The sequence below is a fragment of the Mus caroli genome, unplaced genomic scaffold (genome assembly GCF_978045245.1).
Source record: "Mus caroli unplaced genomic scaffold, Mus_caroli_1 scaffold_19, whole genome shotgun sequence".
In the NCBI taxonomy this organism is placed as follows: Eukaryota; Metazoa; Chordata; class Mammalia; order Rodentia; family Muridae; genus Mus; species Mus caroli.
The window spans coordinates 32,010,501-32,027,708 of record NW_028227274.1 but is presented as its reverse complement, the minus strand read 5'-3'; the positions used below and the strand labels follow the sequence as shown (position 1 = coordinate 32,027,708).

At 43.3% G+C, this 17,208-nt stretch overlaps 1 protein-coding gene across 1 annotated transcript in view; it reads left to right on the top strand.

The window, feature by feature from the left end:
- The window catches only part of Brd8 (bromodomain containing 8), a 43,961-nt gene extending 27,688 nt beyond the window's left edge, over nucleotides 1–16,273 (top strand). Inside the window, exons 23-27 of the mRNA XM_021150671.3 lie at nucleotides 2,702–2,850; nucleotides 9,855–9,944; nucleotides 11,333–11,401; nucleotides 15,262–15,439; nucleotides 15,993–16,273. Coding sequence (XP_021006330.1) covers nucleotides 2,702–2,850; nucleotides 9,855–9,944; nucleotides 11,333–11,401; nucleotides 15,262–15,439; nucleotides 15,993–16,043 — 537 coding nt within the window. The 3' untranslated portion in view covers nucleotides 16,044–16,273. The remainder of the gene's footprint in view (nucleotides 1–2,701; nucleotides 2,851–9,854; nucleotides 9,945–11,332; nucleotides 11,402–15,261; nucleotides 15,440–15,992) is intronic.
- The last annotated feature ends 935 nt before the right edge of the window (nucleotides 16,274–17,208 follow it).

Here is a 17,208-nt window from a genome sequence, read left to right as displayed (position 1 = left end):
CTGCCCTCTGAGTGCTGGAACTAAAGGTGTGCCCCCACCAACCCCAGAAAATAAAAATAAATCTTTGAAAAATAAAATCAAAATACAAATTTCACTATGGCAGTGGTTGATTGCTTCTAATATAGAATATACACCAAATATGTAGTTTGCAACTAAATGTCCTAAATCCACAGTCTTTAGGACCCTGGGTCTCAGGGAGTAGAATTTTTATATGCAGGGCTGCCTTATGATGAGTGTTCTTGCCATATGTTTAAGTCTCATCTTTGTTTTGGGGGGTTTTTTGTTTGTTTGTTTTTCGAGACAGGGTTTCTCTGTATCGCCCTGGCTGTCCTGGAACTCACACTGTAGACCAGGCTGGCCTTGAACTCAGAAATCCACCTGCCTCTGCCTCCCAAGTGCTGGGATTAAAGGCGTGTACCACCACGCCTGGCCCAAGTGTCATCTTGGTTAAGCGCAGAAGACTAACAGGTTGAGACAGTGAGTTTATATTTATTTATTTATAGATGTTTCCACTTCTATAGAAGGAATAGAGTTCAGGTTTGTTTGGCAGCCACTCCCAATTTATATATATATATGTATGTATGTATGTATGTATGTATGTATATATATATGTATGTATATGTGTGTGTGTGTGAATAGATAAAATTATGGTATAATTTAATCTGAAAGAGCCAAGAACTATATCTACATGTTCACCCTAATGGCCCCAGCAACTAACCTGTAATACAGTTTAATGACTGAATGATTGGCTGAGTTAAATCTACTTGCTTTCTTAGACTTAGTCATGCTGACATTGTGAGCATGTGGCACTTCTAATGTATGGTGCCCGTTTCCCCTGCTGTTTCCCTTGCATCCACTAATGAACTTTGATTGCAGGTAGCTTACTTATTTAATGGAGCCATTGTGCATTCGCAGCAAAGAATCAAATGAAACCTGTTGCCCTTCATCTGGTATCTGGCAATAGAAGGGCAGGGTAGTGGGAACTCCCAAAGTAGAAGATCCCTGCAGACAGACAGGAGAGCGAAGCTAGACCTAGTGCTGAAAAGGAGCTCCTGAGAGAATATGGAAAGCCAGAGGCAGCTCCTGCCCCTGGACATAGCTAGGCCATAAAGGGGCTATCCACAGAGTGGAGAGGTGACATGCTTATGCCACCTGATCGTCACAGGGAGGTGGAACAGAGTGGCTAAAACACAAGGCTTAACTCCAAAGACTTAGAGAAAATTCTTGTGTCCAAAGTCTGGCTTTAGCACGAGTTTTAGCCATGTGATCTTCAGTATGTTACTGGATATTGAGAACCCTTTTTCTCTGCTCCAGACAGATTAGTGCTCTACTTTGAACACTAATTTGTATCTGTGTGTGTGTATGTGTGTGTGTGTGTGTGTGTGTGTGTGTGTGATTTAAATGTAAGAATTCAGCCAAACTTTGTGGCATACCCCTATAGTCCTAGCACTTGGAAGGCAAAGGCAGGAGGATCAGAAGTTCAAGGTCACCTTTGGCTACACAATGAATTTCAGACTAGCCTGGGCTACATGACACTCTGTCTTAAAACACAAACAGGGCTGGGGGTGAGTTCAACTGGTAGATAGCTTGCTCAGCACACATACATAAAGCCTTGAGTTTGAGCCATTGTACCAAATAGGAAGGGTGTGATGTTGCACACCTGTAATCCCAGCAGGAAGATCAGATATTTGAGGTTACCCACAGCTATACCAAGAGGTAAATAAGATTGGAATGCAAACAGGAAAACAAGACAATCCAGCCAACTTCAGTGATGCATACCCATAGTACCAGCTCCTCGGGAGGCTGAGGTACAAGAATCATTTGAACTTAGGGATTGAGATCTTCTTGGGCAAGACAGTAAGGCCTGTCTCAAACCAATAAATAGCTAAATAGGAAAATATGGGCCTGTGAGCCAGCTCAGCAACTAAAGGTGTTTGCTACCAAGTCTGAAGACCCAGGTTCAATCCCCAGAACCAACATATTGGAAGGAGAGAACTGACCCCACCCCAGTTAGATGTGCCACACTAGTTACAAGGCCCCTTGTCATTCAGCTTTCCCAGGGTTCCCAAACTGTACCATTTTTATCCTAACAGTGTCTTAGCGCTAACATACATAATCAGTAAATTTAGACTCTCATCGTTGATATTATCTGGCCGGCTATAATAGCTGGTTTTAAGACCACAGGTTATAGTGGAGGGCTGGGTTTTTTTTTTATATATATATTTATTTTCTATTGGGAGGGGCTCGTTTTGTTTGTTGTTAGTTCTTCCTATAGAAGTCAATGTCAAACTTAGAATTGAGTAAATTCACTTTTTCATCTTGAAGCCATTTTTTAAAAAGATTTATTTATTTATTTATTTATTTATTTATTTATTTATTTATTTATTTATTATGTGTAAGTACACTGTCTTCAGACGCTCCAGAAGAGGGCGTCAGATCTCGTTACAGTTGCTGGGATTTGAACTCAGGACCTTCGGAAGAGCAGTCAGTGCTCTTAACCGCTGAGACATCTCACCAGCCCCCTGAAGCCATTTTTAAATTGCTCAGATTATCATGGAAAACTTTATTGATTTGTCTACTGAAGTCACTTTCCTCTAATTTTTCTGGTATCTTCATGGGATTGGCCTCTTCTTACATTAAGGTCTGCCTTCATTTTACTCTGTGTAAGTAAATTTTATCTACTGCTTCTTGGATTTCTCAGGGGGAGGCGCAGCAAGACTCAAAAGAGGATGATCAAGGTGAAGGGTCAGCTTCAGATGGAGAAGACATGCCCCCTTTAGGTGAGGGTCGGGAAGGCATCCGAGTTCAGGAAACTCCCCTGGTGAATATCCTGTACAACTCCTCACAACTGTAAGTACAGGGCTGAGTGTAGCTGAATGGTAGAGTGCTTGTGTAACACACTCAAGGTTCTGCATGTGACCCCAGCACTGCTGGGGTCTCTAACATAGTTCTTCCTACAAGGGTGTTAGACTCATACTTTTATTTATTTCTCTTTATAATTACTTGAATTCATTACCATGAAATAAATTGTTTTATAAGTCTTTTTTTTAAGAAGGAAGTTACAGGTGGAAAACCCTTAGAATTTTTTGAACAAAGTTCTCATTATGTTTCCAACGCTAAAAATTATGTTAAAATTTTAACGTACTATAAATAGAGGTTTATATGCTATTGTCTTACAAAACAAGCCTGATTTGAAACTGGAGATAAGGCTCAGTGGTCAAGAGTACTTGCTCCTTTTGCAGAGGACCTGGGTTCAATTCCCAGCACCTACCTGGTGGCTCACAACTGCCCTTAACTCCAGGTCCAGGGGAACTGACACCCATTTCTGACCTGCTTCAGTACCAGGCATATACACAACACTAATATATACATGCAAGCAAAACATCCATAGTTATAAAATCAAATAAATGTTTTTAAAGCTCTTTGGTTGACATTAGTCTCACAGATGGGTATGTAGCTCGGTGGTAGAACACTTGCTTAGTAGATGCAAAGTCCCAAGTTCAATCCCCAGCACTGTGAAAAAGAGAGGCAAATAGAGTCTTTCCTACAAATTCGCCTTCTCAATAATTACTGGTTTCGTTTACTTTGGGAATGATGCTAAGTGACCTACTATTATACACACTATACCTTTTTGAAACTATTGAAACAGGTTGAGCAGTGGTGGCACACAGCCTTAAATCCCAGCACTCGGGAGGCAGAGGCAGGCGGATTTCTGAGTTCAAGGCCAGCCTGGTCTACAAAGTGAATTCCAGCTCTTGCTGTTCTGTGCCCTGTAACGCTCCTCCCGCTCCTCCCACCTCTGACTCCTCAGTGCTGGGGTGACAAGTCTCCATCAGACTGTTTACTAGAAAGCAAAAGCCAGCCAGCTCTGTCGGTGCAGGCAGGCTGTAATCTCAGCACTCAGAGGGGCTGGTGCTCAAAACTGTATAACGAACCTGTTTTCATGTGACATTATTACTGGGGAAATGTGAACAAACATCTATTTACTTCACTAGGAAACTGACAACAGAACACAGGAATGGGACCACCAGAGTCCAACCCGGAGAACTAAGGGATTTGCTAGGATCATTTACTGAAAAATAGGGGAGGGGTTCCTTACAGGAGAATGGATGTCACAAAGGCAGCTATGTCACTGAAACTCTTCCCATACTACGTAACAGCTTATGAAAGATGAAACCTTTGATCTTTCTGTTCAAGTTTAGCCAGCTTAATAAATTGGAGAGTCTCGTCAGAAGTCCTCACTATTCATATAACTCTTTGGGCAGGGTGCTGTGGATCTTTTCAGTCCTGAGATTTGCCAGTTGTTTGCTTACTGAGCTTGCAGAGCCTCCTTTAGAACTCCCCAAGTCTTGTTTGTTTGTTTGATCATTTGTTTTGTTTTGAGACAAGGTCTCAAGCATACATAACCCTAGCTGTCCAGGAGCATCCTATATAGACCAGGCTCACGTGAACTCACAGAGGTCCACCTAGCTCTACCTCGAAAGTGCTGGGATTAAAGGCTTGTGTCAACACACCTGGCATCTTTAAAGATCCTGAATCTTTTAACATCCTGAATCTTTTAAGGAGTTTCACTTCAAAATGGAATGTTTCAATTCAGAAAAAAAAAAAAAAAGCATATATCTTCTCTATCTAAAAGAAAAAAGAAGGAAGAAAAGGAAAGAAAGAAGAAAGGGAGGGAGGCGGCGGGGAAGGGAAAGAAAGCAGTGGCATAGCAGTAATGATGCCTGCTGACCAAATACCCTTTCTGTTTATCTGGTTTTTAAGCAGGGTCTCATGTAACCCAAGCTGGCCCAGAGCTCTGTATGATGGTAAGAAGGGGCTCAAACCTCTGACCCTGCTGTTTTTACCTCCTAAGTGAGATAGAACGTTGAATTATTATGTTAAAGCAGAGGTTTAAAACTCCTCTAATAAACTGTCCCATACCTGGGCTTGGTGCCTCATACTTATAATCCCAGAATTCACTAGCTCCCTGGTTGACCCTATGTCAAACAGCAGTCCCTGAGGTAGGAAGGTGGAGCAGACCCCAGTGGTGGAGCTCATTACGGAGCTCTTGGCTCGCATACTCAAAGACTATGTCCTAGCCCTGGAAAACAAAACAGATATTCTCCTGACCCTCTTCTTGCTCATCCCTTAGTCCCTACTGACAGACCAGAGAAATGGAGCCTTTTGGTCTCCACTTCTACACAGGTTCTATCTACTCCCTTGCTTTTACTATTTATGTTGCTTGCTATATATCCATATAGGTAAAATAAAGGTCAGATGGAAATTCTTAAAATATGCTTAGCTGGTTAATTTTGAGTTTATAAAACCTACCATAGTACATGTAGTGGATACATTAAATACCTATTATTTAAATGTATGAATGAAGTTCTACAACCTAGTACAAAGGAGCTATTGTTAATTTAGTCTGAGTGATCAAAGACTTAAGGCACACATGCTACTGTAAACAAATCTCTCAACTACCCTCCTGAAACCTAATGACACTCATTGGGACGGACACACACACATACACACATACACACATACAGACACTACATACACACACACACACACACACACACAAGTAGAAGGGAGGCTCTCTGGGAAAAGGAAGGAGATTAGCAGGAGTTGGAGGAAGACAAGAGATGGTGAAGGGGAGGGCTGGTGAGATGGCTCAGTGGGTAAGAGCACCCGACTGCTCTTCCAAAGGTCCAAAGTTCAAATCCCAGCAACCACATGGTGGTTCACAACCCCCGTAATGAGATCTGAGGCCCTCTTCTGGTATGTCTGAAGACAGCTACAATGTACTTACATATAATAAATAAATAAAAATTAAAAAAAAAAGAGATGGTGAAGGGTGGTGAATATGATTGAAATATATTAATGTGAATGTATGGAAATGTAATGAAATCCATTATTATGTACAATTGATATATGCTAATAAAAACATTAAATAAAATAGGAATGGCTGGAGAGATGGCTCAGCAGTTAAGGACACTTGCTCCTGCTACTCTTGCAGAAGACCCAAGTTCGTTTCCCAGCACCCATATCCGGAGGCTCACAACCATCTGTAACTCAGCTCCAGGGAGTCTGATGCCCTCTTCTGGCCTTCTCTGGCACTGCACTCATGTACACAGAAACACACAGACTTACAAAACAAAAATAAAATCTTAAAAAAATAAATAAAATAGGAAAAAAGAAAAGAAATCTGTGCTTTAAATGTCTTATTTGGATAGTGGGTTTTTTGGTAAGTAATAGCTTTTAGGAATAAATTGAGTAAAGACCATAGTAAAATTACATGATTCGATGGGATACAATTTAGATCAGGTGAGGCCGAGTGTGGTATGCATTCCTTTAATCCCAGCCCTTAGGATATAAAGGCAGGTAGATCTCTGTGAGTTCGAGGCTATCCTGGCCTACATAGCAAGTTCTGAGCTAGTCAGGGATACATAGACCATATCTCAAAATAAATTAGTAAATTATTTAAGTGGAGCTGGAGAGATGAATCAGCAGTTATAAATATTTGCTGCTCTAGTAGGGGGCCAGACTTTGGTTACCAGCACACACAAGGTGGCTCAAAAACATCTGTAACTCCAGTGCCAGGAGATAGATGCAATTGAAACATTCATACACATCAAATTAAAATAAAATAAGTCTACAAATGGAATCTAGATACGGGTGAACTATTGTATTACATGATAAAATAGCTATAAGGGGAATTAGAACTGAATAGATAACAGGAATTGTGATATCACATGAATGTATATCATTTGGTATACAATGCAAAATGATACTGTATTTTTTTTCTTCCTGAGACAGGGTCTCATGTAGCCCAGGCTATCCTTGAATTCACTGTGCAGTCCCAGGATGATGAACTTCTGACCTTCCTGTTTCTGTCTCCCAAGTGCTGGAATGACAGCTGTGCCACCATGCCTGATTTAGAGAATGTGGACATTTAAGTGTTACCAGAAGGTCTTTTGAGAGAATGATACAGTATATAATGTGGGATACATAACATAGACTAAACAGAAAAGTTTTCTTTCCTTCTCCCTCCACCCTCTTCCCTGATACAGGGTTTCTCTGTGTAGCCCTGGCTGTCCTGGAACTCACACTGTAGACCAGGCTGGCCTCGAATTCAGAAATCCACCTGCCTCTGCCTTCTGAGTTCTGAGACTAAAGGTGTGCGCCACCTCCACCTGGCTCAACAGAAAAGCTTTCAACTTGGAAAAATTATAAGATGAGATAAAATATTGAACTATTGAATCTTGAAAGAAAAGAAAAATTAGAGATTTTAGCCCAGAGAAAAAAGAATCATAAGGAGAAGGCTGATGAGATGGTTTAGCGGTTAAGAGCACTGGCTGCTCTTCTGGAGGTCCTGAGTTCAAATCCCAGCAACCACATGGTGGCTCACAACCACCCGTAATGAGATCTGAAGACAGCTACAGTGTACTTACATATAATAAAGAAATAAAATCTTTAAAAAAAAAAGAATCATAAGGAGAAAGGAATCTATAGTAGGTATTTTTTTAACGACTATGAAGCTAAGGTTATAGCTCGGTGATAGAGAGATTGCCCAGAAAACAAGAAGTCCTAAATAAATAAGTAAATAAATGAATAAAATAAATAAATAAATAAATAAAATGAAAAATAAAAACAAGACAGGGTTCAGAGCAAGGATTGAGCATGTGATGTGCCAACCCCACGGTTCATACAGAGGAGGAAGAGCACTCACTTCATCAAGTTGCCCCCCCGCCCCGCCACAAACACACACTATAAAAGAAATTAGGAAAAACCCTAAAACAACTAATATTCCTATACAGAAGAGGGCTGAGGGCTACTGGCTTGCAAGCACGAGGGCTCAGGTTTAATCCCCAGAGCAGAGAGGGAAAAAAAGAAAAAAGTTCACTTAGGAGACACAGTTGCACCCAGAACTAGTGTCGGGCAAATGGGCCCGTGTGAGAATGTGTTAGCACAGAAAGCGGAGGGTGGCCATTATTAAGAGGGTTGCTAAGGAGAATAGCGTATCTCTAGTGTGTAAAGCAGGTCGAGTGCCAGGCTGCTGACAGGTTTCTAGGTGCATTGTTCAGAGAAGGAAGTGTATGCGTAGTGCATCCAGGTAAGGGTCTTGTTAGGCTGCCAAGTGCACTCCTAGAAAAATGGTTGGTGGATGTGTAGCCCAAAGAAATGGAGTTCCCGATTGCTGTACTTGCCTGCTTCTAATAAGAGAGAATGAAAAGGAAAATTAGCTAGTTTGGCGTTGGTAATGCATAGAAACCAAACCCTGTCTCAAAAGAAGAAGAAGAAGAAGGAGGAGGAGGAGGAGAAGGAGAAATGAAACAAAACAAATATTTAGTTTTAGAATCCTAATAAAGCATAAGAGAATTCTTCGATACATGAGGAATTAATAACATCTACTATGTGTCAGGTGGTTATATGTACTTAGGAAAGAACACTGGACAAAAACTTTTTTTTCTTTTGAGGCTGCATCTCATGTAGCCCAGATTGGCCTTTAACTCATTCTGTAGCCTTGAACCTCTGGTCTTCCTGCTTCTACTTCCAAAGTGCTGCATTACAGGTGTGTACCACCATGCCCACTTCAAAAACCACTTTCTAGGTCAGCTCTGTAGAGTCACAGGTGGAATTGAGCGGGAGAAGCCCAGGCACAGGTGAGCCAGGCAGACACACCTGCAATCCCAGCATTTGGGGAGCTGGAGATTCAGGATAAAGGTTGAATGAACAGTTTAAAGACAGCCTGGACTAAACACTGGACTTTGTTGTTATTGTTGTTGTTTTGTTTTGTTTGTTTGTGCTTGTTTTGTTGTTTTTGTTTGACTTTCTTTTTTTTTTTTTTTTGGTTTTTGGTTTTTCGAGACAGGGTTTCTCTGTGTAGTCGTGGCTGTCCTGGAACTCACTCTGTAGCCCAGGCCGGCCTCGAACTCAGAAAGCCTGCCTCTGCCTCCCGAGTGCTGGGATTAAAGGCGTGCGCCACCACGCCCGGCTTTTTGTTTGACTTTCAAGACTGGGTGTGTAGCTCTGGCTATCCTGGAGCTCAGGCTGTAGACCAGGCTGGCAGCTGGCTGGGATTAAAGGCGTGTACCACCACTGCCTGGCTATAAGCAGAGATTTTTAGAATAGTTCTTACTATGTAGCTGACCCTTTCGCCAAATACGTGGGATTGCGGCAGGGAGGAAAGAGAAGAAAGAAAAGGGGCACAAGCAATTTGAGAGCTGTAGTGAACACTTACCCAGCATGGTGGCATAAGCCTATAATTCAAGTATTATAGAATATGGAGGAGGAAAATTTAGTAGCTCAGGGTCATCTTCAGTTACATAGCTAGTTCAAGGCCAGCTGTCTTACACGAGACCCTGACTCTAAAGGAAAAAAAAAAGAGAGAAATATAAAACAAGCCAACGAAAGTAACCACTTCATTGGGTAGTAGTGACATAGTTTATTGTGGCTGGAGAGACATGGTTCAGCAGTTAAGAGCCCTTGCAGCTCTTGTAGAGGACCTGGGTTCAGTTCCCAGCACCCATAAGAGGCAGCTCACTACGATCTTCACTATCAAGATCAAGGGCGCCCTATTGTGCTCTACTGATACCAGTTCATTCTTGATACACATAAATTCACACAGGCACACACAGAGGCACATAAAAGAAAAAATGCGAATACACACACACACATATATATATATATATATATGTATATAGCATACTCTCCTTTTTAAAAGTATTAAGTGCATTTTCATACCTATGAGACTATATTCCTTCAAATGTGTAATTAGGAGCACTATGGCGTGAAAAAGCCTCATTACCCACCCAGTGAGACACAGTACCACTTATGAAGCGACTGTCTCTTTTCTGTCGTGTATTCTGTAGGAATGACCTAAGCCAAGGTGATCCTATTCAGGATCAGTTCCTATTTAAGAAGACTCTTTTGCAAGTCTGGAAGATGATTGCCAGTCACAGGTAGGTTTCCAAAGGGAAATCCTCTCCAGAACCAAAACGCATACTTGGATACGAGCACAGAGGGGATATGTCCGTCTCTCCTGCAAGCCACAGTTGGGTTGGCGGTTGCAGTTTACCTGGTGATGTGCCTGCCCAGAGAGCATGAAGTCCTAGGTTTCATCTGAGTATAGCAAACACTGGCTGTGGCCACACAAGCCTACCATCCCAACCTTAGGGAAATAGAAGTATACGCCTCCTTCCCACAGTAGCAGGTCCTCAGAGCAATGGACATGGCTCAGTTGGTAAAACACCTTCCTAGCAGTCATGAAACCCCAGATCTAATAATCCTCAGTGTTGCACACACCTGTATACAGGTCTACAGCTATAGTTCCAGCACTTGAGGAGTCAAGGTAAGAGAATCAGAGATGCATGGCCATCCTCTGCAATATAGCAAGTTTGAGGTTAGCCTGAGCTTCATAAGACCCTGCTCACCCCCAAAAACAAATAAATGACGAGAGAGAGAGAGAACTCAGCAGGTAAGAGCACTAGCTGCTCTTGCAGATGACATCGGAGGATCAGTTCCCAGTCCCCATAGTGCCCAGCACTCCAGCTCCAGGGCATCAGACGACCTCTTCTGACTTCTGTGAGCACTACATGCACGGACACATATGTACATGCACGGACACATATGTACATGCACGGACACATATGTACATGCATGGACACATATGTATATGGACTCAAACATTCCTACGCATAACATGAAATACATATTTTTATAAGGGAAACTAAAGATCAGGGTCTTGGAAAACTTCCACAAATTTGTGAACCCTTAATTTAAAAAGATCACAATGAGCCAGGCATGGCATGCATGGGTGGCGCACTTGAATCCCAACACTCAGGAGGCAGAGGCAGGTGGATCTTTGTGAGTTCAAGGCCAGCCTGGTCTAAAAGCAAGTTGCAAGTTCCAGTACAGCCAGGGCTACTACACAGGGAAACCCTGTCTTGAGAGAGAGAGAGAGAGAGAGAGAGAGAGAGAGAGAGAGAGAGAGAGAGAGAAGATTATAATAATAGTTAAAATATTCCATGGGTTAGACCCCCTGCCCCTGCCCCTGCCCCTGCCCCACATTTTTGCTGCTTGGAAAGTCAACAAGAAGTCATATGTCATCACTGCTGCTTGCTTGTTGCTCTGTAGCCTGGCTCACCTAGAACTAGAACTAGACCTCAATATGCTGTGGAGGCAGGCCTCCAGTTCTTGGTGACCCTCCTGTCTCAGCTTCCTTAGTGTTATGGAGCTGCCATGCCTGGTTTACTCTGTAGTTTAAGTATTCTTGTTAGCTGCCACCCTCTCCATAAGACTGACTGACTTGGCAGACTTCTTTATCCTCCTTGGGTTTGTTTCTTAACAGGTTTAGCAGCCCATTTCTGAAACCCGTGTCAGAGAAGCAGGCTCCGGGATACAAGGATGTGGTGAAAAGGTCAGTAGGGGGGGGGGGGACAAGGGAAAGCTTGGTCGCCTTTTCAGTATTGATTTTTAGTTATTTATAGGCAGTGTCTCATGGAGCCCAGGGTAGCCTTAAAGTGGCTAGATAGCTGAGGGACCCTCCTGACTCCAATTTCTGGGTTCTGGGATTATAGGCTTAGGCTGCCATGCCAAGTTTTTGTGGTGTTGTGGGTTAGACCCAGGGCTTAGTGTGTGCTAAATAAGCATTGCCAGCTGTGCAACAACCCCAGGCTGGCTCAGCTCTTCTCTTTCTTATGTTTGTCTTGTGGGCTGCATGTAGCATGTAGCCCAGGCTGGCCCAGCTCTTGTTTGCCTGTTCTGTTTTGTGGGTTGCATGGCTGGTCTTACATAACTGAAGTTCACCTTGAATTCTAAGTCCTTCTGCTTCTTCTACCTGTGAAGTGCTAGGATTGCAGGCCTGAGCCACTCCACCAGGCCCTTGGTGACTTCTTTGTCTGTCTTTTCACTCTTTATTTCCCATCTCTTGGGCTACTTACCTTATTTACAGCACTCACAGACTCAAGATATGGTCTACAGCCAATGAAGCTCTGCCTCTACCTCTTGAGGACTAGAGTTATAGATATTGCTAATGTTTTGTTTTAAATTTTGTTTGCCATTTGTCTAACTGGAGATGTTCCCACCTCAGTCCTACACAGTGCTATAATTACATATGTGTGCACAAATCCCCTTGTCAGTCCACATTTGACAATATTTTCTCTTTTTTGTTTTTTGTTTTGTTTGTTTGTTGTTTTTTCGAGGCAGAGTTTCTCTGTATAGCCCTGGCTGTCCTGGAACTCACTTTGTAGATCAGGCTGGCCTCGAACTCAGAAATCCGCCTGCCTCTACCTCCCGAGTGCTGGGATAAAGGCGTGCACCATGCCCGGCCCGACAATATTTTCATGAAGAAAAATTTAAGGAGGACCCTGTGTTTATTCAGGAAGATAGTGTTAGACATGTTAAATAGAAATTAAACACATTGGCTAAGCGGAGAATTTTGAATGTTAGCAAGTACATCTAAAAGGTTGCCATGATGGAGTCTGTCTGCGTCAGTGAGTGTTGACCCCACTGGTGTGAGGACCAGAGTGGATCCCCAGCACCTGTAGAAAAAGCTAGGCACAGTGGCAATGGCACCTACTTTTAGTTACATTCCTGGGGCGTGAAGACAGGAAGATCCCAGCCAATCTACATAAAACAATGAGCAGCGGGTTCAACACAGAACAAGTGTGGAAGACACTGTTATCAACCTCTGGCCTTCATGTGTATAGTCATGCACACACACACTCACATATACACAGGAACACACTCATACACACACACACACACACATTTGTGCTGCTATAATAAAATGCCACTAAGTGAATAATTTATGAACAACAGAAATGTTTTTCCCATGGGTTTGGAACCTGGAAAGTCTAAGATCAGAGTGCCTACAGACTTGGTGTTTGAGACAACTAGTCTATTCCTCACAGTAGAGCCACACAGTCAAACCCTACACCAAACAAACAAACAGAGTCAGAGGTTTCTATTCAACAACGATAATCTTACAGTTCCAGAGCAATATGGTCCATCATGTCACGGAAGGTGTAGGAGCAGAACAAGAGAGAACAAGTGGATGACTGGTCCGCAGGAATCAGAGAGAGAGAGAGAGAGAGAGAGAGAGAGAGAGAGAGAGAGAGAGAAGAGACAGAGAAACACATAGAGAGACAAAGAGACACACAGAGAGAGACAGAGCAGAGAAAGAGAGAACAAGAACAGAAGTCTGTTTTCCCCCATTTCTCTTGCAGCAGGCTCTACCTTTTAAAGGTTCTACAACTTTGTCGAGTGACTCCATCAGCTGGGGACTGGTTGTTCAAACACATGGACTTTAGGGGCTATTTTACATTCAAACACAACAATGACACCTCTGATTCTGACGACAAATGACAATTTGAGTTCTGCAAAGTACACAGAAGTTGCCAACTGTTCTTGCCATCTGGCCATTGGAGTCTCAGCTCTGTACATCTGTGTGTGTTCCTTGTGATAGTGTGAAGGCTTGTTGTGTTGTTGTTGTTGTTGTTGTTGTTTTCCACGATAGGCTTCCTCTTTGTCTTCTGAGGCATCTTTTGGGAACACTTCTCAGCAGCTTTGCCTTCAACTCTGAAAAGCCTTTTTCTATTAAGAGTTTCTAGAACATCAGGAGCCATCTTTTTCTTTTTTCTTTTTTTTTTTTTTTTATTCATTTATTATATGTAAGTACACTGTAGCTGTCTTCAGACACTCCAGAAGAGGGCGCCAGATCTCGTTGCGGATGGTTGTGAGCCACCATGTGGTTGCTGGGATTTGAACTCTGGACCTTTGGAAGAGCAGTCGGGTGCTTTTACCCACTGAGCCATCTCACCAGCCCCCATCTTTTTCTTATTCTTGGTGCTCCCATGGTTACAGCCAGAAAGGAGCAGCGCTTCATCTCTTCAGGCCTCATCGTGGTTCCCATTCTTACTCTGGAGGCTGAGGCAGGAATATCACCAGGTGAAGGCCAGCATAAACAATGGCAAGACAGACGGCCCTGCTGCTTCTGCCTTCCAAGGGCTGGGGTGAAAGTGGATGCCACCATGCCCAGCAAACCCCATGTCAGAAACAGTAGTCAGAGTGGGCCTCAGGTCAGCAAGCTGAGAGGCTAATTCCCTGTGACAGTGCAGTCGGAGAGCAAGTTCAAGGCCGGCCTGGCAGCCTCATAAGATCTTGTCTGTGAAAATGTAAAAGGAGGGCTGGGGTAAGGGTTTATTGGGAAGCTACTTAATGTAGGATGTGTAAGGCACTGGGGCAGTGGTTCTCAACCTTCCTGATGCAGTGACCTTTAACAGTCTCTCGTGTTGTGATTCCCTCAACCGTAATGTTACTTTGTTGCTAGATCATGACTGTACTTTTGCTACTGTTTGGAATTGTAAGCTATCTAATGTGCAGGACATCTGATATTGGATCCCCAAAGGGGTTGTGACTACAGGTTGAGAACTGCTATCCTAGGTTCACTAGCCAGTGCCTCTAAGCTGATGATGAGGAGAAGTAATGCCTACGTTGTGTGTTTACTAAGATTAATTTACCATAGAATGTGCACAGCGTAGTGCTTCACCTCTGTAGAGGATCAGATGTAACCGGCTGCTATTTTATTATTTTATGAAAGTTGATATCTTTGCTGTTCTTCTGGTTTGCTTTCCATTGCTGGGGTAAGCACCGTGACCAAAGTCAGCGTGGGGGAGAAGGGTTTACTCCATCTTTACCACTCTTAGGCCATCATCCAGGGACGTCGGGACAGGAACTCAGTTCAGGGACTTGGAGGCAGGAACCAGAGGCCCTGGATGGTGCTGCTTACTGGCTTGCTTGTGGCTTGCTCAACCTGCTTTCTTACAGAACTCAGGACCATCTGTCCAGGAGTGGCACTGCCTACAGTGGGCTGGGCCCTCCCACATACATCATTAATCAAAAAACAAAAACAAAACAAAACAAACAAAACAGTCCCTACATGCCCATAGGCCAGGCTAATGGAGACATTTTCTTAATTGAGGTTCTCTCTTCACAGATAATCTCAGCTTGAACCAAGATGACAAAAATAAAACCAAAACCAAACCAAAACAGTGTTGCTGCTGTTTCACTAGGAACCAGTTCTCTAGAGCTTGCTATAGGCACTACAGTTTTTTGCCTGTCCTGTCTGCTCTGGAACAGGGGCTCACTCATACTGACTTGGAATCACTGTGTGCCTCATTCTGTCCTCAAACTCAAGGGAATCTTCCTGCCTCGCCTCCAAAATACCAGTTCATCAGACCTTACATACTAAGGTTTGATTTCCTCTGGCTTCTGCAGACCCATGGACTTAACGACCCTGAAGAGGAATTTGTCTAAGGGACGCATTCACACCATGGCTGAATTCCAGCGGGATCTGATGCTGATGTTCCAAAATGCCGTGATGTACAACGACTCTGATCATCACATATACCACATGGCTGTGGAGATGCAGCGGGAAGTCTTGGAGCAGATCCAGGTACTGTTAACACGGAGTGCTACAGGGCCGGGAACGGTGCTTTCTGCAATGGGATTTCAGAAGCCTGTGCGATGGCTTCAGATGGTGTGGAGTTGAGCTTGTGTTTTAGAGTTTATCTTCAGAGGTGACTGAAGGGCCTGAAGAACTAGGGTACACTTGGGATGGGGAAGCTCCTTGTCTTAATGGATCCAGATTTAACACACAGTGGGGTGAGGTTGTCTGGGAAGGCCAGCAGCAAGACGGCCGGAGAGGAGTTAGTAATGGTCAGGTCTGCTTTCAGAGGCCCGAGTCGTAAGGCTAGAAGCAAGTCGGGTGCTGGACCCACTGTCCATCTCTCATTTGTTGCAACTGTTGATATTAATGTACATGTATGTTTCCCATATTTGGAGAAGACAGAGTGAGTTCAAGGAGACTTGTAAGGATTTCTCTTTGGAAAGTATCAAATTTTAAAAGGTGTAGTTTTATCTGTTTGCCAATAAAATAAATACAATTGCTTACGCTTCCTCCGGGCCCTCAAGGTTCATGGTTTCCTGTCTGTGCATTGCTCCTGTAGGTTCTGAGTACTTGGCTGGATAAAAGGAAGGACTTGAGTAGTCTGGAATGAGTACCAGCTAATGCAGTGGATGAAGAAAGCGGACTTTGTTAGCCTGGAACTACAAGTCTGGTTCTTTCTCAGTTACAGCTCTTCTTAGGACTGGCCGGAGACGATGTGAAGGCTTTCCCTCCCTCTCGCTCTATTCCCTTTCCAAATAAGGACAATAATGCCTTGCTTCCTCACTAAGAAGCCAATGGTGCTTGCAGATGGAATATTTTTTAAAGGGGTGGGGTGGGGTACCAAGATCTGGATTTATGGTGTAAATATTGCTCATATTTTTGTTGCATAGACTTAGAAGTAATTTGATTGAACCTTTGTTTCTCTATAAATAAATATTTTGCAAACTAAAGATTTTGCTTGTTTTTTGAGGCAGAGTATCAAAACCTAGGCTTTCCTGGAAGTCCCCATTGCATCCAGCCTCTGCCTCCAATGGTGTGCTGGGATTAGAGGTTTCCACCACCAGACCACCAGGCCTTGCAAAGGCAGTTTCTAAATGGTTAAAGAAGCTGGAACTAGGGCTGGCGAGATGGCTCAGTGGGTAAGAGCACCCGACTGCTCTTCCGAAGGTCCAGAGTTCAAATCCCAGCAACCACATGGTGGCTCACAACCATCCGCAACGAGATCTGGCGCCCTCTTCTGGAGTGTCTGAAGACAGCTACAGTGTTACATATAATAAATAAACCTTTAAAAAAAAAAAAAAAGAAGCTGGAACTAGAGGGGCCGGCATCACGTGGTGAAGCCCAGAAGGTGTTTGCTGGGGATGTGGCTCAGTGGTTAATTGCTTGCCTAGGTTTGATCCTAAGCACCACCACCACCACCACCACCACCCCCAAAAAAAAGAAAAGGAAAAGAAAAGGAAAGAAAAAGTAAATAACTGGAGTGGACCGAGAGAGGTGTCTGATTTATCTCATTTACAGCGCGTGGATACACATCCTTCAAGAAAGGAGGTCATCTAGAGAAGGTCTGGCGCTAAGGCTCAAAGGGTAAAGATGACCACTTGATTTCCATCCCTGGAAACCACAGAAACACGGGAAGGACTTCACTCCACAAAGTTATTTTCTTAACTCCACATCACATCACATCACATCACACACACTACACAGTAAATAAAATTGTTTTTAAAATTAGTGTGGGAAACATTAGAAGTGTGTGTAGTACTATATAAGACTCAAAA